The 20,440-nt window shown below is 37.4% G+C and overlaps 1 protein-coding gene across 9 annotated transcripts in view; it reads left to right on the top strand.

The window, feature by feature from the left end:
* LOC127452044 (RNA binding protein fox-1 homolog 1-like) overlaps positions 1 to 12,634 on the top strand; it is a 408,281-nt gene extending 395,647 nt beyond the window's left edge. For all 9 annotated transcript variants that reach the window (XM_051717187.1, XM_051717189.1, XM_051717184.1 and 6 more), the window contains 2 exons: positions 8,052 to 8,127; positions 10,677 to 12,634. In XM_051717187.1, coding sequence (XP_051573147.1) covers positions 8,052 to 8,127; positions 10,677 to 10,799 — 199 coding nt within the window. In that variant the 3' untranslated portion in view covers positions 10,800 to 12,634. The remainder of the gene's footprint in view (positions 1 to 8,051; positions 8,128 to 10,676) is intronic.
* The last annotated feature ends 7,806 nt before the right edge of the window (positions 12,635 to 20,440 follow it).

Here is a 20,440-nt window from a genome sequence, read left to right as displayed (position 1 = left end):
AATGTTTTTAACTAACATCAGTCCTGATCATAACTATCAAATATTCATTCTTTCAGGATTTTAATCCTTTAAACCCTTTACATAATGCCACAGTTGTATTTCACACACACACACACACATTTCTCAATACACAATTTTAGCTGCATCATTTATTCAGTTGGCCTGCAGTGCTCTATAATACAGCAAACAGAAAATAAGAAAAAAGCATGTATTTGCTCCATAGGCTAAACATGAGAAAAATGGCGCCATCTGGTGGAAAATATTAAAATGTTAAATTTTTAAGCCAGGGCTCCGGAATGAAAGCATAATAACATAGAATTCATGATTTTATGCTTTAATGGCACTGGGATCAAATATTGCCATTTCAATGGGTTTCAATGGGGACATTTTTGTCCTTAAGGTCCTGAGTGTAACTATTTTGTGTACACAGTGTATTATAGATGTATAATAGGAACTGAGGTTGAAATATCATAAATTCCCAATACACACCTTCGGCATGATTTATGCCGTTGGCATTAGCACAGTCAAAATGATCGAAAAAACAAAAATGAAAAAGACAAAAATGTCCCGAAGGTCGCACAAGAGTTAAATTAGTAGATCAGAGACCAGAAACATCACAACCTGGCTTTGATGTAACATCAAATGTTATTTAAATATATAACAAAATGAAATTAATGGCAAAAGAAATTCACACATTTGATATTTAAAAACTGATGGGTTAATAAATCTCTGCAGCGTGTCAAAAATAAAACTGTGTATCCATCTACAGTCGGCGCAATGTGCCAGATGTATATAATGAAGACAGCATCGTTGATTTTAATGGGAGCATTTGCATTTGACTTGACGTAACGCACCGCTCGCATCCGATATAGACAGTATGTAAGGGGCCCTTCACACAGAACATGTTCTTGCATTTAAAAAAGCAAGATGCTTCGCAACAAATGGTACAAAATGCAGGTGTCTCGAGACCCGTTTTTAAACATTGAACATTTTAAATGCTGAGCTCATGGCACAAGACGCTGAAAAATCAGCACAACGATCAAAGACATCAGTCTAGCACGTTTACATAGTAAAACAATATCAAAACAGTGTGAAATTTCATGTGAAATGAAACAGAAAACTAGAAACTGTGAGTCTTTAAATGTGTGCAGGGTGACAAGCTTCAGTCCTGAAGTGTGTGCTTGGCATTAGAGGAAGGCCCTGACTGCTCTCTTTCAGAGCTTCACTTGCTCCCTGTCAGAGATGTCCAGGGTCAGCCTCACATCTGGAGGTGCTGCTGGGAGGTGGACTTAGGGTCAGGGCTCCCTTTCTCTGAAGGCACCTCTCAGGGCTCAAGGCTTTGTCAGTCCCGTCTGAACAGCTGCGTGTTGGGGCCAGATGGGTCAAGAAGACACTGTAGCCTCCTTCCTAATACCCTCCAACTCTGACTGTATACTAGCACCAGATGACCTCTGTCCCCTTGAAGCTTGTTCAGGGAAGGCTGAGATGGGCCATATCAGTGTGGCGTCATGCGTGTTTCTGGTGCTTCCTGGACCGAATAGAAGCCCCCAGGGCTGAGGGTAGCAGCTGTGCAGGAAGCTAAGCAACTCTTTAAAGAACTCAAAATTTGAGTTTTGTGGAATTTTAATACATACCCTTTCTCTTCTGGGAATATGAATAAAAAATATTGATGACTCATGTTGCACTGTACACTATACAGATTTTACCCAATCAAATGCTTTCTAGAATGACAATGTCACTCCCCCAATACCACCTGCCACCAACTAACAAGTACTGTAGCACATTTTTGCAAAGTTTGAAATAGCATACTAGCATACAACTCTTACTACTACAGTATGTGTGTTGTATCTATATACTACAGAAATAGTAAGTATAATATGGAAGTATCCCATTCCAAGCATATATTTCATGGCTGCAACATAACTAATGTCTGTTGGCCATTTTTTAAATGGGGGGATGAGCCGCTCGATATGTCCCGGCTAAACTTCCTGTTTCAATAGGAAGTGCATCAACACAAGAACGAAAACTGCTCTCATCAAGCAGTTTTATTGGTTCTTTAAGTTGTATTGAGGGCCATCAATTCCATATATAAGTAAATTATGCATTATACTTTTTGTGGAAGTGCCCTCTGACCATTAATTGCTGATATAAAAAGAAGATTATCAATTAAATTAATATGCCACATCAGTTTAGCGTTGAAGATTAAATAAATCAGTAAAGAGATATAATACTGAATGGAAGTTTAAACACATTGTAACAGAGTAACAAAATGTTTTTATGTAGTTTTGGAGTTTTATGTAATACTGCTCATACGAATGGTCTAAAGTGCTTGGGACTTTTGCGTTTTCATGAAGTGCATGGTTTCATTGTGTATGAATGGTCATATCTTAAGCCAACACATATCTAAGTTTGAATTAATTTTGAAAGGCACTCTGAATTATAGAGTGCAACATTTATTGCATGTTTTCTTGTGCATGTTTGCATTGAGCTTTACTTCCGTGTGTGTGTGGGTTTGGGTGGTTTACGAGGAAAAAATTTTTAGGTTACAAACGGAAAATGTAAAAATGCAGAAAGATTTTTGTGAGGGGTAGGGTTAGGGGATATACTCTATAGTTCATACAGTATAAAAATCATTATGGCTATGGAGAGTCCTCATAAGGATAGCTGCACCAACGTGTGTGTGTGTGTGTGTGTGTGTGTGCGTGCGTGCATTGGGACGGTCAATAATGTCACGCTGAATAGAACATTGTATTCAAAACAAGCCCCTTAACATGATTAAGAGGGTTGATTCAATCTGAATGCTTAACAGGAATTAATGATTCATTTAGTTATTAAATATAGCTCCAAGCGGCAATTAAAAGGGGCCTGGCAATATGGCGGCCAACCTATGTCTCTAATTAGACGTGAGATCAAGCCGTGACACATCATTTGTCACACCTGTGCAATGACTCATGAAGCCTGTGTAATGCAACCAATGACACGGCTCATGCTAGTTATGTTTGTTTACCCAGAATGCACAATTTACTCCACATCCTGTCAGCATTCCATAACTTTATTATATTTACATTTTAAAATACAGTGGGGTTCAAAGTCTGAGTCATGGACTCCTGATGATCCGTGTTATCCCAGCATGATTTGAAAATGTTCCAAAGAACATCTTGTGTGTTCAAGGAATTCATTTGCATCTCAAGGAAATCTGACCATTCTTACAAAGTAGTTAACATGGTCAGTGTAACAAATGTTCTTATTTAAACCTTTAAGCTCAGATAGGGCCCGCAAGGAAAAAAACTGTCAAAATATTAATAACTACAGTCTTGACTAACACAAAATAGGTGTCGTTTGAAGCTCAGAAGCTCTACTTTTCAATGCATGCAGGCATTATGACCAAAACTGAACAAGTGCTTTGAAATTTGCAAGAAGTGTTCTGTTTTGATCATTTCTTCTTTCTTTTTTTTTTAAATGCACTGCACATAATAGTGCAGTCAATAAAAACATCAGACTCATCAAATAGCCTATGCCATATGTTGTTGGAAAGTTCTCAAAGAGTAGAATACAACCAGCCTATTTGTTTTACTCGCAGACAAAAATATAGCTAGTAATATGGATTTTACATTTATGTTTCATGTGAACAGGTGTTGCTTATATGCAGCATTTTCGCTTATAACTTGACAAAAAATAAACAGAACATAAAATATCACATACCATTAGATGAGGAGATTATCTTTCAAAGGAGCCCACACACAAGATAATCGGTTACAAGGATCATTAGATAATCCACACAAAGCACAATGTTACATATGACCACCAGGAGATGGCGCCAAGTAAATGACACAGACTCACTGAGTCAAAAGGCACTCATTCTGTGAAATCTCATTACTGAAATCATGTCTGCATGCTATGCAAACCTTTAGTCATTGTTGTGTTTGCATGTGTAATTAGTTCTTATGAACAATTAATATGTTTTTTTTTTTTTTTGTTTGGAGAGGCTTTTGGACACTTGGAGACGTTTTTGTACACTAGGATACATAATTTTTGTAATGCTATAACTATTGAGTGCTTTATTGTATCAGCACAACATTTTTCTCAGTTACAGTTGACTTGATTTGGAATAAAAGAAAATACGTTTTTCGGAGCCACCTTATTTACACCCAGAGATATATAATGCCAAATCAGAAAATATGAAGAAGAAAAAAAGTTTAAAAAATGATCTGTGTTTCTTAGGCAAAGAGTCTCGGAATGTATCATAATCTGTTTCATTAAATATAATTTATCATTTAATTTTGGGTATGCCACTGAAACAGGAAATCATCCTCAGAACTTAATGGGTTAAATAGTGGCCAAGAGAAACTACAGAATCCTAAATATATTTATTAATATTACGTCATATCATTTCTTTGTTTAAAATTAACAATTAAAAAATTCAGTTTATTTGCAGATATACATTATATTTTGAATTAGGTGGTCTCAGACTTTTGTACCCCACTGTATATAATGCACAATTGAAGATAAAGGGTTATTTTGATATTTCAAAGTACATCTGTAAAATAGATACAAAGGGATTTTTTTTTCTTTCTTTTTCTCTAACACACAATATATTTTTTCTCAGTCAACAAACCCATTTATGATATATTACAACAGCACTTTGATGTATAATATTATGTACTTTAATTTCTAATATCATCACTGTATAATGACTGCAGCCTCAGGTGTTCCTATGGGCTCAACGGTCTGCTTTTATGTGACCATTCAAGGCCATCCAGCACTATTCAGTTATGCTGTAAATGCAATTCCTTGACTTTTACAGAACAATAGTGATAGAGGGAGTGGGTTTACAGAGAAGAGGACATTTAGAGAGGCTAAATCAAAGCATCACTCGCACAGCTGCAGTTTCTATTGAATCAGCCCCAGTCTGAGACTGAAGCCCCCCAGCTTTACCCTGTGTGCAGTTCAGTTATCGAGTTATGATTTAGTCTCATCTCTGATATACTGTATATGCACTTTTCTTTATTCCCTCGTGCACATTTGCATCTCCAATCCCTCAGCATGCTCTCCTCTCCATGTCGATGCTGTTCTATCTCTTTTGTGCGTGTGGGACTGCATATAGAGCTCTGGTTCTTTTGCTTGTGATCTAAAACCCATTAATGCCAAGCACCCTCACCATCCCTCCCTCCTTCCCCTTTTCTCCAATCCCTAACACCCCCCAACCCTCTACCCTTCCTCCTACACCCTCCCGCCTCTCGTCCATCCAGCCAGTCAGCAGGCGGTATTGTAAATTTTATCTTCTCTTGCAGAAATCATTTCGTCTTCGTTGCAGCAGATGAAATTTCTTGTAACACCTCCTCAGGTAAAATAAATAAATATAAATGAATAACAAATCACCCTCACTTTCTCGATGCACTCACGAGGGAGCGAGCAAACCCCTTTTTTTATATGCACCCTGACAGTGAGAGCTTCTATTGCCCGGCTGTCTCCTTATTTCTGTCCCTTTAGATTAGTAGATGTTACGTTTGTTTGTTTTTTTCAGTACGTTCTCTTGAATGCTCTTTTTTGGACCGAGTGGAGTAGTTTTGCAGTACTGCATGAGGATAGCTGGAAGGCATCGCATTCATAGCTCTCATCCTCTTGTTTCTATCTCCCATGGCACTGCTTGGAAGAGGCATGTGTTCCTTGAAGAGTGAAATGAACACGCTTGTCACCAGCTTGGAATCTGTGTGATTTTTCTGTCTTAATCTTCCCTGTGTTCCATCCTTCTTTTCTGTTCTTCACCATCGCTCTCCCTCGCTGCCTCCCTTTCAAAGCATCTCCATTAGATTTGTTTGTGTGAGAGTTTGTGATTGTTTTACAGGCGTGTGGTGGTGCTGGTGATGTTGTCATTGTCATACTGTATCAAGGTTGCTCATGTAGTGTATGGTGTTTTGCACAGTGGCTGTAGGTTGCTAGATCCTGGGAATGACACTAGTGTGATTGTTACTGGTTTCAGCCGCAGTTTACTGAAAGGAAAATGGACCTGTCCATCCACACATTGATTTTGTGACAGCCTTTTTTCTTTTGTTCTTTCTTTCCTTCCTTCTTTTTCTTTCTTTTTTTCCAACCAGGGAAAATGAATATGCTAACAAGGCTGTAATTTAGCAGACGGCACTTTCTTGAAGACATCAGCTGTTTTCAGTAAAACACAATTGGAATCTGTCATTTGGAGTCCGAAAAACTTGCAAATTATAGTCTAATTGTCCTAGTTCAGTAATTGCTGATAACCCCAAAGGTCGCATGTCTTGCATTCGCCAGGAATATAATCAGTAAGTAAGGAAAGGAGAGGGTTTATGGATGAAGAAACTAGCAGTAGAGCCCCTAAAGTACAGCCTCACATTGTTTAAGAAAGCTTAGAAATTAGCTGTCCATGCAGTCTCCTGGTGGGAAAAGTCGATACATTTAGAGGAATAGCACTGCTGGAGAACACATTTTCCAAAATAATGAGCATGTAGTCAATAATGCAGATATATCCCAGCCATCTGAGATTTATTAACCTGTATCTCAGGGCCCAGATCTAATTTAACCGTACGTTAGAGTCACTGGTGTTCATTAACAAACATAGAGCTTACCATTCTCATAAATCAGTATTTTATTTTTATTTATTTTTTGCTTTCAGTCTGTCTCAGTAGGCGGCAAGAGGAGTTGTCTAGTATAACAGAACGGATCATGGAAAGGAACAAACCAGTAGTCGCAAGATCAGATTTAAGCTTAATTTTCGTCATACCCATCCACAATTTTAAAACACATTTCCACCCAGGCATGCTACAAAAACAAACCTACTAAAACAGCCAGAAAACTATTTCATTGTCCTTCAAACAGCAATTAAAAACCCCAGCTCGAAAATTTCAGGTGACTCATCCAATCAATTATTTTTTCTTTACTTAATACTTTAGGAATAATTCACCAGATGCAGTATCCTGAGGGTCACCTTTTCAATCTTAGCTGCAGAAAAGTGGAGGCAGTCCTGGTTTGATTACTGCCTGCATACTCATTAAAACTAACCCCTGTAAACACAGATAAAGCAGGTCAAACAAAATACTTGGCCATGCTTTAAAATATGAAGACACACAAAACTGTGTGGTGAATAACAATGTCTAATACTAATTTGCAATGGATTAACTTACTTAATCGCCAGGAGTGGAAGAATATGTAAATTGCCTCATTTCTAGGCTCTTCCCTGCCCTCTTATTGGCTCTTATCTGGACCAGAAAAAAACATGCATGCATAACAAGGCTCAAAGGAGCAGATATTCCATGTTATTTTCACATGCCCTGCTATGAAGTCTGAAATCTTAAAGTCTGCTTGAGCTTTGAATGAGAATAGTGTAAGATCCGAGGATAAAAGAAACCTTTGGCAGCAAGTATAAATTACAAACCTTTATACCTCCTTTCCTGCAATACAGATATTTTCACAGTGTCAGCCAAAAGGAAGTATAATGAACAGATCTTTTGTTTTATTTTTCCTGAAAGTACTGTAAAACATTGATCTCTGGCTTATTTATCTTTTTCTTGTGATGTATTTTTGCTCTTTTTGATCAATATGTCTAAATTAAACTTAAAAAAAAAAAAAATGTGTGCAAGTGTATCAAACAAAAAAAGAACTAAATTCATAATCTTATAGCTGATGTAAACACAAAATTTAGCTTGTATGAGCAAATTAATTCTGCCGGAACTGATGCCTTGCCATAATTGCACAACTGTGCATCAATTACTAGTAGAACAAGCAGTGACCTTTTTTTGCTGCAGAGCATCTAGAAATGTCTTGCACAAGCGGCCCTTCAGCTTTCAAACAGTGATGTCTTCCTCTGCCCTGTGCATCATGACAGCAAGAGCCATGTGATATTCTCCTCTCTGACTTCATTTGATTGTCATATTCCAAACACTCTGAAATCATGACCATACGTAGTTGCTTCAGTTCATGGTGTTGTATATGACAGTATGACATTTGTGTTTGCATAGCAAAGGAGATCTGAGCGATTCTCAACTTGGTGCGTGTAATGTGATTCACTCTTCGTGTTTCCACAGTTTCGGACGAGTTTATGCTGCCGACCCCTACAACCACGCACTTGCTCCAGCAGCCACATACAGCGTTGGTGCCATGGTGAGCAATCAAACTATTTCCATCTCGACCTCTCTACCTGTCTTTTCCTCCACACTTCCTCTCTTTTTCTCATTACCTCTTTATGTATCCTCATGCCCTATAAGAAACGACAGGGTCTTCCTCAAGGGGGCGTTTACTGGCTTGAGAAACCGAACCCTCCATTGGCCCGCTTTAAATTTTGAGACCTCATTTTGTCTTACTGGGGCCATTTGTACATGAAAAGGTATGCTTGTTTAAATCTATTAATTTCAAAGATTGGTACCTGAGAAACAAGTGGACCCCCAGCCCTGCATTTTCAAGAAAACGGTTACATAAAATGCCCTGTCCTGTAATCACAAATGATTGTGATTGGTCTGTCCATTTCATCACTGGCAGCTCTGAGAAAAGTAATGTACCATGTGACCACCAGTGTTGGGTAAGTTACTCAAAAGTAATCCCTGGAAAATGTAAAATTAATTCTATAAAAACTTTAATCAGATTATCAAAAAGTAATTTACTTTCTGAAACACTTTTCACAGAAAAGTTAGTTTTTCCATGCAAAAAATTCAAAACAGTATCTGTACAGTATTGTTTTCTCCCTGTTCATTGTCGCACTCAAGCCATAAACTTCCTTATAATTACTTGTTAGGAGGCGCATACTGTTCAGCTGTCACAGAAATGCAAATGGACATAGATATGAACATAATTAATCTTTTAAATGTATTCTACATAAATAGTATTATTTTAGAGAGAGACTGTAGTAATGTAATAATTAGATTACATTACAAGAATCTTAAATGTAATGCATTACACTACTTTTTGTACTTCTTCTTTGTAATTATATTACACCCAACACATTTTCGCTTCAGTGAACAACTTGCACCGCAAGTTCAATGGGCATTAAGTTACCAAAACATACATAAAACAAGATAATATAATATGTTATTTCCGACCATGTCACAACAAAGTATGCGTCATCATAGTCTCAGCCTCAGATGGCACGTCCACAGACCATTCTCTAAACGTCTGACCATAGCAGACAAAACTGAAAAATGCTTTCTCGAACCACTCAGTACAAATCTCATTGGCTAGTTTGATGGAAATTCCCAGAGTAGACGCACAGAGGACATTTTATCAGTCCGCCTGGAAACCGAGTTGTGTTCAGGAGCGGATTTAGGCATGAGCGACATGTGCCGTTGCCCAGGGTGGCATCTTGCGGGGGGGGCAGCGGCATCCACACATCATCCACACATCATCCCCCCCCCAACTTTGGGGGCGTGTTGTAGCGGGTTTCACCCAGGGCACCATAAAAGCTAGAACCGCCACTGTCCGTGTTGATACAATGAGTGCTTTTGAGGATGAAAGAATCAATGGATTGGCCAAAGGTTGCGAGGTTATTGACATCAAATCTTTTAAAGATATTCAGAGTTTCGTTTGAGAAAGTTAAGCGGATATCCACAAGCAGAGCTGAATTTTCTGCTTTGTTTATTTAGTTATGTCTGTGAATTTTTCTATAATGAGGATTTCTGTGCTGTACTTAGATTCTCCACACATTTGCTGATTTTTTTTTTTCCCCTGGACTGCCTTTTATTATGGTATGATACATTTTCGGTAACCCCGCCCCTAAACACCCTGTAATGACAAAACTGCCTGTGATTGCTCACTTAACATGTCAATTAGATGGCTTTTCATGTCTAAATGGGCGGTTCTCGGCCAATTGAAGCTGATATAGAGCCCAGACCTTTGCCGTATTCATAGGTCTGGCTACGTGAGACTAGCGTCATCATAACTGACCAATCAGAAAAATTCTCACAGCCCTTTGCAGCAGACCCCAGCGATTCATGCGAACTGCCATCCTTTTCTATTTCTTTATCCCTTTCCAGCTCTTTTCTTTGTGCACGCTTGTCATTTAGCCTCGTTCTTTTTCCTTTTCTTCCCACCTTTTCCCCCTGCATGGATTTTAGCACTGCTGACATCTCCTCACTTAAACTTAATTGAATTTGTCTCTTGTGCTAACGGCAGCTGAAATGCCACATTAATCCTCCCAGTAAACGTGATAAATGTCTTAATTTCTTGGCAGTGTAGTGCATGTTAGTTATTATATTTCTAATTTTGTGAATATCACCTAGCCGAGTGCTCCTCTTAATGGAATAATTAGTCATTTTGATAATTAAATCCATCACCTAAGTGGTGCTGCAGCAACAGCTAAAAGAGTGAGAGAGGCAGAGGAGAGACAGAGTGATGAAAGAGTAAGGCGAAGACCAATGAGCAGCATGTCTCCGGCTGCCCACCGTGTTTGTATGTGATCATAAACACTTCTGTTGCATACAAAATACATGCACTTGTTTTATGTGCTCTGTTAACTCATGTGTTTTCTTTTGCCCTCTTCACATTTTTAAGTAGCTAAATGCATCTCTTCTGGCATGTGGTGTGTTGGTGTGCTTGCTGCATGAAGGAACATGATTGGTTTTCGTCCGGGGGGTATGTACTGCAAATAGCCTGAATGCGAGCGGAGGTCTCCTCTGAGCGATGTCAGTTAAACATGTCCAAACCCATGGCTTCTCTTGCAGAATCCTTTTGCTCCATTGACTGATGCCAAGACCAGAAGCCACGCCGATGATGTGGGTCTCGTTCTTTCTTCTTTGCAGGCTAGTATATACAGAGGTGGATACAGTCGTTTTGCACCATACTAACAAACCTATCAAAACCTATTGAGAATCTTCCTGTGGGGGTAAAAGAGGAGTAATTCAGAGGCCTGGGTATTGCAATACATGCAGTAGTGCATCATTTTAGCATCTCTTAAGAGAGAGGAGACAAAAATGGATATTTTTCATCTTATACCTCAGATATTTTGTGCTGTGTATTTTAAAATTGTGGGTTTTTAATTTCAAAGATTACATAGATTGTCGGCTGTAGAGGTTTCTGTGGTGATCTAGAGAGCTGCTAGAAATTAAAAAGATGAAAAAAATGAGATACAAATTGTTAGGGCTTTATCGTGTAAATGAATTATGTATGATAAATATTCGAGTCACTTTGGGGTTATCATATTTTGTAAGAGTGTAAGTGACTAGAGTCATCCAGTGGTTTCTGCTTTTGTTGACATCACCTTTTGTCTTTCTTTGGTTCCTTTCATTTCTGGGTTTCTGTGCCGTAGAGAAAGAGAAAGGGGGTTGTGGGTAGGAGTAGATAGGCAGACATCTCTGTAGTAGGTGAAAGACTGGGCTGGCAGTAGACACAAAGCTGGTTAAAGAGACCACTGAGGTATTGATTATTAAATTATCTTATATCAGTCATTACTCAAAGCCAAAGGTTATGTTCCTGGGGTGTTTAATGTGTATATTCCAATTATACATAGCAGCTCGTAGAAACTCCCCAAAAATTCACCATGACACTATTTTACTCTTTAACTATTATCTAGTCCTTAAGTCAGACCCTTACTAGTTTAGGCCTACCACAAGATGTTCTTTTTATATTACAGTACTTCCAGTACGTTGATTGATATAAATGCTGATTTTTATAATATGGGAGAGATGATACATGAAAAAAGAAAAAGAAAAAAGACGGCGACAGTAGCGCCGATTATATTTTTTGTTTTTGTTTTCCTTTTGTTTTTCAGAAGTAAAGAAACTCTGATTATTTGTACAAGATGAGAGTGGGAAAAAATAAACTAACAGTGTATTAAATTTGATCTGTGCAGTGGAAATGTTCTCTTATATGAAAAACACAACTGTATAATGTTTTAGATTTAGTGTGGTAGACCAACTGTTAGAGAAAGGTGTCTCATTTTTTATGGAATCATACACAGATTTATATCAACACTTTACAAGTAATGCAATCATTATGTATATATAATCATAGTATTTTTGTCAACTGTACAATTTTGCACACAAAACCTGCAATTTTTTCATCACTCTTCACTTGTGGGATGTTCCGTTGTCTGTTTCTTTTGGTTTCCTGCTTCTTCTTTCAAGTGTTTTGTTTTGATATCATTTTTAATGAGACATCCTTTGTACTATTATTTTCTAGAACACAGCCTTTACACTTTGAAACTGTTTGATTATCAAGAAATTGAGAAATATATGACTTGTGAAAAAGATATCTATATGTAAATAGGAATAATGATGATAACTATGTCATTTACAAGTGCTACACAAACAAGCTGTCAAGGTGTTCTTGAAGAGTCGCAGCTTGGCTGTGCATTCGCGAAGACTTCCCTTCATGTTGTTTACAAGTATACCTAATTAGAGGTGTTTGTCACATATCTCATTTTTCTTTATTTTGTATTTATGAAAGTTTAATTGCGTGAAATACAAACAAAAGAGCAGCTTCAGTTTATCCAGCTGCAAATATCCTCTTGTGTACTATGTGCGCTTCACGTCACACAAACTTGGCAAAAATATCTTACCCACTGCTGTGATTCTGCTCTTTCTGCTTTAAGTATGTGTTGTGGACAAGCTTTCTCCTTGTCATTGTATGTGCATGCACTATGATCTGCATAACAATAACCATCAATAAAGTTTCTCAAGATAAGGGGAATTTGTGCTTTGTTTTTTATGCCTATAATGTGGGAAATTACGCAAGGGTGGATTTTATGCCTGGATGATGGAGTGCATTTTTCTACTGATGTGATTTCATTGAGTAAAATTGCATTTAAAGGCTTAAGGCAAAGGGGAAATGATCATCTCCAAGGAGGTTAAATGGAATTGATGCTTCCAGGTCTGAGGTGGTCATCTGTATGGCTTTAAGAAGACTCTCTCTGTATTTAGGATGATGGAGCGAGATCCGATTCGTGAGGTCTGATTAGGTTATCCTCCACACTTTCAGCACACAAGGGTTATGAAACATCTCAGCTCTGAAATATTCAGAGAGAGAGCGAGGTATTTTCCACAAAAACAACACCAGCAATTGATACGTATAGCACGCTATCAGCTTATTTTAAGGTAGGAACTGTTTCAGTTATGAGAAAAGGGTGCAAAGCCATTAATAGTCGTAGATTTTTGGAATTGCACAAAATTTTAGGTACATTCCTCTGAAGAAAATCATTTGCATAAGTGCTCTGCAAATGACAATGTTCAGAACATCGTATGAAGAACATTACTTTGGAGAATGATGGGGCCCTCTCATCAAAACTGAACCTATCTGCCCTCTATAACTGTAAGTAGGAGATATTCATTATCATTCTCTCATTTCACCAAGGTATGACGGAATTTCATAAATTATGTATACTACAGATAGTTCTAATTGAAGAAAAGAAGAATTACCCCACATTCTCGATTTGATCAGTGTAATTGGAAAAACTTAGCCAGAGGTTCCTGGAAAAGATAAGCAATATAAATGTTTAAATGTGATGAAGGAGTCACATTATGCTAGGTAATTACAACACCTCTTCACAGAAATGGGTGATCAATAATTAACGTATCTCGGGTCACAAGTCCGGGGACATCATTTAAAATTGGTTATTAATTCTATTATGAAAAATGTACAATCTTTTTAGATTCTGTTGCCCGAGTCCACATGGAGAGCTAAAGGAGGTCTGGTTTTAATTCAGTCTCTCCTCTCTCATCTCTCTGAGTCTTTTTATCTCATTGGCAGGGGCGATTCTAGGATTTCAATCTGCCCCCAATGACACCATAAGGTGTGCTCATTTAATGTATTCCACTCTATTGCATAGGTGGTGCTTTGTTTTTACATCATTCAAGCTAGCCCAAGCTAATATTCATTTAGAATATTGTCATTTTCTATAATAAACATTTATAAAGATATAAAAATAACCCAAATTGCTTATATCACAAACCATATATTGTAAATGTATATTTATTGGCAGTACATTTCATCTGTCCTAATCATTCCTTTTTGTTCTACATTTATTAACAAAAATTATAGAACATATGTCAATCATTTAACTTCTATAGTTTGAAGTTATATCAAACACCACAAAAACCTATTGCTACAATAAATGTCACATTTATTTAGTGGAGTGACTAAAGTTTATCTGCCTGTCATTTCAGTTTCGTTCACTGATTCGTTTAGTGACAATTTTTTAAATCACTCCTTAACAGTTGGTGGCAACAAATGAACGTCTTTTGTGTTTTGAGTGAGTTATTTAACTATTGGTAAAGCACCGACCGAAACAAGTCTAATTATACTTTAATTAAATTTAGCATTTCTACAGATCTACAGTATTAAGAGAATTCAGCAGTGTTTAAAATAAAGTTTAAAACAAAGCATATTTGTAATTTTGTGAACTGCTGTGCATGACTATGCAAAAAGACAATAATACTAGCCTAAAAACAATTTTAATTAAGTGATTCAATTAAGTCCTGATGTCAATGTAATGTTATCTTTAAAACATAATTTTTCTCCTTATTAAAGAAATTATTGAACTAAACAAATTAAATTCCTCCTCCTCTCCTTCAGTCAGTCAACAGATCCTGATACTCACCCGTTCATGAACGAGATGACTAAATGATTCGTCCCGTGAAGGGGTTCATTGAAAGGGCACATTCGTTCAGTTCAAGCCAATGATATGCTCATTCACAGCCTGCACTATAGTCAATCTTTACAGGCAAGAAAAATCCTCAAAGCAGTCTCATGCTGCAAACTAGAGCCCTGAAGCCCCCCTAAATAGGGTCTATCAAAGCCTATGCTCCTTGAGTAAAATGCTCACTGGCCAGTCTCTCTTTCCACTGGCTCTATGAGACCTGTCAGTAATGTGTTGATTTATGTTTCTGAATAAAATCACATATTAAATTAAGTAATTTGGGTCTCTTTGCTCAGTTTGATTCACTGAATGAGAATGGATTGATTATCTTGCAGATTGCTGCCAGGAGAAAGTGGATGCTTGCTTTCTCAGGACCGGTCATCCATTGCTCTTTATCAGAACACTGCAGACTTACAAATAAGAGTTGTCACCAGCACTTATGTTTCAAATTTCAAATGCTTGTGAGTTTCTGTGGGGTTGTTAAAGAATTCAGATCTCGTGCATCAACCGAGAAAGTTTGAGAGAGTGCTTTTCTTTTTTTTTTATGGATTGCTTTAAATGTTGTGCAATCATAGAATTTTAAATGTAGCTTGCACAGTTGTCGTCGTGTGTTCATTAAAGAGACAGCAGGATTGAGCTGCCAGATGAAAAAGCAATACATCATGAAACCCATAATACAAGAAACTGTCATACTATTGCAGTATTGCATCAGCATGTTTATCTGTGGGGGGTTTAAGTGGTTTACGTGGACTTATTTTTAGGTTACAAACTGGTAATTACAAGGGTATTATGCTATAAATGTGGTTTATGAGGACATTTCTAGTGTCCCCATAATTCAAATCGCTTTAAAAACATACTAAACGATGTTTTATTGAAAATGTAAAAATGCAGAAAGTTTTTTGTGAGGGTTAGGGATTGGGTTAGGGGATAGAATCTATAGTTCGTACAGTATAAAAATCATTATGTCTATGGAGAGTCCTCATAATGACAGCTGCACCAACATGTGTGTGTGGGTTTGGGTGGTTTACTAGGACATTTTTTTAGGTTACAAACTGGTAATTACAAGGGTATTATGCTATAAATGTGGTTTATGAGGACATTTCTAATGTTTCCACAATTCAAATCGCTTAAAAACATACTAAATGATGTTTTATTGAAAATGTAAAAATGCTGATTTTTTTTATTTATTTATTTATTTTTTTTTTTGTGAGGTTTAGGGGTAGGGTTAGGGGATAGAATCTATAGTTCCGTACAGTATAAAAATCATTATGTCTATGGAGAGTCTTCATAATGATAGCTGCACCAACGTGTGTGTGTGTGTGTGTGTGTGTGTGTGTGTGTGTGTGCGCGCATCAACAAGGTGTTTTCATTCGCAGAACTGCCGATCACTGGATGTTTTTTTTTTTTGGCACCATTCTGAGTAAATTCTAGAGACTGTTGTGCTTGTTGTGCATGAAAATCCCAGGAGATCAGCAGTTACAGAAATATTCAAACCAGCCCATCTGGCACCAACAATCATCCATGCGATTATCTAACCAGCCAATCATGTGGCAGCAGTGCAGTGCATAAAATCATGCAGATACAGGTCAGGAGCTTCAGTTAATTTTCACATCAACCATCAGAATGGTAAAAAAAATTTGATCTCAGTGATTTGGACCATGGCATGATTGTTGGTGCCAGATGGGCTGGTTTGATTATTTCTGTAACTGCTGATCTCCTGGGATTTTCACACACAACAGTCTCTAGAATTTACTCAGAATGGTGCCAAAAACAAAAAACATCCAGTGAGTGGCAGTTCTGTGGATGGAAATGGCTTGTTGATGAGAGAGGTCAACAGAGAATGGCCAGACTAGTTTGAACTGACAAAGTCTACGGTAGCTCAGATAACTGCTCTGTACAATTGTGGTGAGAAGAAAAGCATCTCAGAATGCTATTCTGAGATGCGGGTTGGCACTGTTTTGGTGGCATGAGGGGGACCGACACAATATTAGGCAGGTGGTTTTAATGTTGTGGCTGACATTGTGGTGTATATTATTATAATGATCATATATGAACTTATGCTGTCTTTTTTTTTTGTTTGTTTTGGTTTTTTTTAGATCCACAATTTTACAAGTAGGTCATATATTCCAGCACAATGGACCACTCTAAAAAATTACAATGTACAATTAAAATTTACATTTTTGTCAACATGCCATGTATAGAAAAAAATATATAATCAGTTCTGTTTTTACTGTCAAATAATGTCATCATGACACACTGGCTAGTAAACACACACACACACACATACAGTATACAATACCCTCAAAACAAGACCAATCCAATTCTGGCTCCAAAAGTGCTTCACTGAGAAATCATTCCCATCTGTTTAACCTCTTTTAAGAGTTATTTTTTAGGCTAGTTACACAAATCACTAATAACTAAGCATTTGGGAGAAGATGTCTCTACTCTGTTTCTGCAGGACATTTTTTATTTCCTGTTATTACTGTTCACAGCGAGCATATTTACCTTAGGCGCCAGAGAAACTGGCACGCAGCCATCTTGAAAATTTTGTCTTTGATCTTCCGGTCTAGTGTATTCTATATAGATTTCTATGGTGTTGATGTGTACGTATAATTAGCTAGCGAAGTGGATTTACAGATTGTATAGTTATCATGAGTATTTTAAAGTGTTCAGGGGATGTCATAACAACTGGAAGCAGAGCGGGGAGATTTTAAAACAAGAGTGCTTCATTCATAAACACACAAGATCCTACCTTTACAATGTGGACTGACTTATATGTCTCTGTACTCATTAAACTCCAAGAGACAACACAAAATCATTAAAAATATTTCTGTAAGACACCTCTGACCATCTTCTCATGTCATTCGCCCATCGTGTTATTGTTCGGGTGAGTAGATTTTTTGAGTGTTAAACCGGGACGGGGGGAGGGTTGCAACTATATATTATCCACACACACACACACACACACACATACACGCGCACATATATATATATATATATATATATATATATATACAGTTGTGCTCAAAAGTTTGCATATCCTTGGAGAATTGGTCCTATATGTACCATTTTTAAAGAAAACATGAGTGAGCAGGCAAAACACATTTCTTTTATTTCTTATGGGATTCATATTCAACTGTAGGTTATAACAGAATGGCACAATCATAAAACAAAACATGGCAACAAAGAAAAAAAATGAAATTACCCCTGTTTAAAAGTCTGCATACCCTTAGTTCTTAATACTGTGTATTGTCCCCTTTAGCATCAATGACAGTGTGCAGTCTTTTGTAATAGTTGTCTATGAGGCCCCAAATTCTTGCAGGTGGTATAGCTGCCCATTCGTCTTGGCAAAATGCCTCCAGGTCATGCAAAGTCTTTGGTTGTCTTGCATGAACTGCACGTTTGAGATCTCCCCAGATTGCTCGATGATATTAAGGTCAGGAGACTGTGATGGCCACTCCAGAACCTTCACCTTTTTCTGCTGTAACCACTGGAGGGTCAACTTGGCCTTGTGCTTAGGGTCATTGTCGTGCTGGAAAGTCCAAGAGCGTCCCATGCGCAGCTTTCGTGCAGAAGAATGCAAATTGTCTGACAGTATTTTCGGATAACATGCTGCATTCATCTTGCCATCAATTTTCACAAGATTCCCCATGCCTTTAGAGCTCACACACCCCCAAAACATCAGTGAGCCACCACCATGCTTCACAGTGGGGATGGTATTCTTTTCACTATAGGCCTTGTTGATCCCTCTCCAAACATAGCGCTTATGGTTGTGACCATAAAGCTCTATTTTTGGTCTCGTCACTCCAAATTACAGTGTGCCAGAAGCTGAGGCATGTCAAGGTGTTGTTTTTTGTGGCATTGGTGCAGTAAAGGCTTCTTTCTGGCAACTCAACCATGCAGCTCATTTTTGTTCAAGTATCGTCGTATTGTGCTCCTTGAAACAACCACACCGTCTTTTTCCAGAGCAGCGTGTATTTCTCCTGAGGTTACCTGTGGGTTTTTCTTTGCATCCCAAACAATTCTTCTGGCAGTTGTGGCTGAAATCTTTCTTGGTCTACCTAACCTTGGCTTGGTATCAAGAGATCCCTGAATTTTCCACTTCTTAATAAGTGGTTGAACAGTACTGACTGGTATTTTAAAGGCTTTGGATATCTTTTTATATCCTTTTCCATCTTTATAAAGTTCCATTACCTTGTTACACAGGTCTTTTGACAGTTCTTTTCTGCTCCCCATGGCTCAGTATCTAGCCTGCTCAGTGCATCCACATGAGAGCTAACAAACTCATTGACTATTTATACACGGACACTAATTGCAATTTAAAAAGCCACAGGTGTGGGAAATTAATTGTGTGTCTGTAACAAGGCCAAACATGCAAGGGTATGTAAACTTTTGATCAGGGCCATTTGGGTGATTTCTGTTATCATTATGATTTAAAAAGGAGCCAAACAACTATGTGATAATAAATGGCTTCATATGATCACTATACTTAAATAAAAGACATTTTTTGCATGATCAGTCATATTTTCAAAATCAATCCCCAAATTTCACAATTTCTGCCAGGGTATGCAAACTTTTGAGCACAACTGTATATACACTACCGGTCAAAAGTTTTGAAATACTGAAATGTTTCTCATGATCTTAAAAATCTTTTGATCTGAAGGCGTATGCTTAAATATTTGAAATGAGTTTTGTAGACAAAAATATAATTGTGCCACCATATTAATTTATTTCATTATAAAACTAAAATGTAATAAAAAATAAAAAAAATGATGACTTGGACCAAATAATAAAGAAAAGCAGCCAATAAGTGCCCAACATAGATGGGAACTCCTTCAATACTGTTTAAAAAGCATCCCAGGGTGATACCTCAAGAAGTTGGTTGAGAAAATGTCAAGAGTACATGTCTGCAAATTCTAGGCAAAGGGTGACTACTTTGAAGATGCTAAAATATAACACAGTTTTGATTTATTTTGGATTTTGTTTAGTCACAACATAATTCCCATAGTTCCATTTATGTTATTCCATAGTTTTGATGACTTTACTATTATTCTAAAATGTGAAAAAAAAAAGAAAATGTATAATAAAGAATGAGTAATTGACCAAAAACTTTTGAACAGTAGTGTGTGTATATATAATGTATATATATATATATATATATATATATATATATATATATATATATATATATATTAATTAAAATAAAGAATGAGTAAGTGTTTCAAAACTTTTGACCGGTAGTGTGTGTATGTATATATATATATATATATATATATATATATATATATATATATATATATATATATATATATATATACATATATATACACTCAATGAAATGCTTGTAAAATGAAAAAGTACAGTGTGTCATAGCTGTCTGAATGTGATCTGCCAGGTCCAATTTACCTTCTTGAGTGTCGAAAAACAAACTTGTACAGTGACAGAAAAAAACACCTCAGGAGCATTTACATGTAGTAGAAGGGTGATGTAGACTCACACCATGAACTCACTTCCTGTGCTCCCACTCTTCATAGTAGTTTCAATACAAACAGGACGTTATATGACAAAATTCGGAAGAGCAGAGTGCTGAAAAGGGGCAGGGTTGAAAAAGATGAATGCAGTATCTCGCTTGAGCTCTTCAAACTGGTTTGTCACCCGACGCCCGTTAAGTCGCGCTGTGGCACTGACGAGCGGGGGTGGAAGAAACACTCGCGGTTCAGCAACCAAATCGACACTTAAAAATTAATGCACATTAAGATGTTTATGTGATGAAAACATCACGCTGGCCACAAAAAGATGGTCTGCAGGCCAGATGCGGCCCACGGGCCGCCTGTTGAGTACCATGAGTTTAGA

Source organism: Myxocyprinus asiaticus, chromosome 14 (assembly GCF_019703515.2).
Source record: "Myxocyprinus asiaticus isolate MX2 ecotype Aquarium Trade chromosome 14, UBuf_Myxa_2, whole genome shotgun sequence".
Classification (NCBI taxonomy): Eukaryota; Metazoa; Chordata; class Actinopteri; order Cypriniformes; family Catostomidae; genus Myxocyprinus; species Myxocyprinus asiaticus.
The sequence above is the reverse complement of the archived record's forward strand: the minus strand, read 5'-3'. Positions and strand labels throughout refer to the sequence as shown.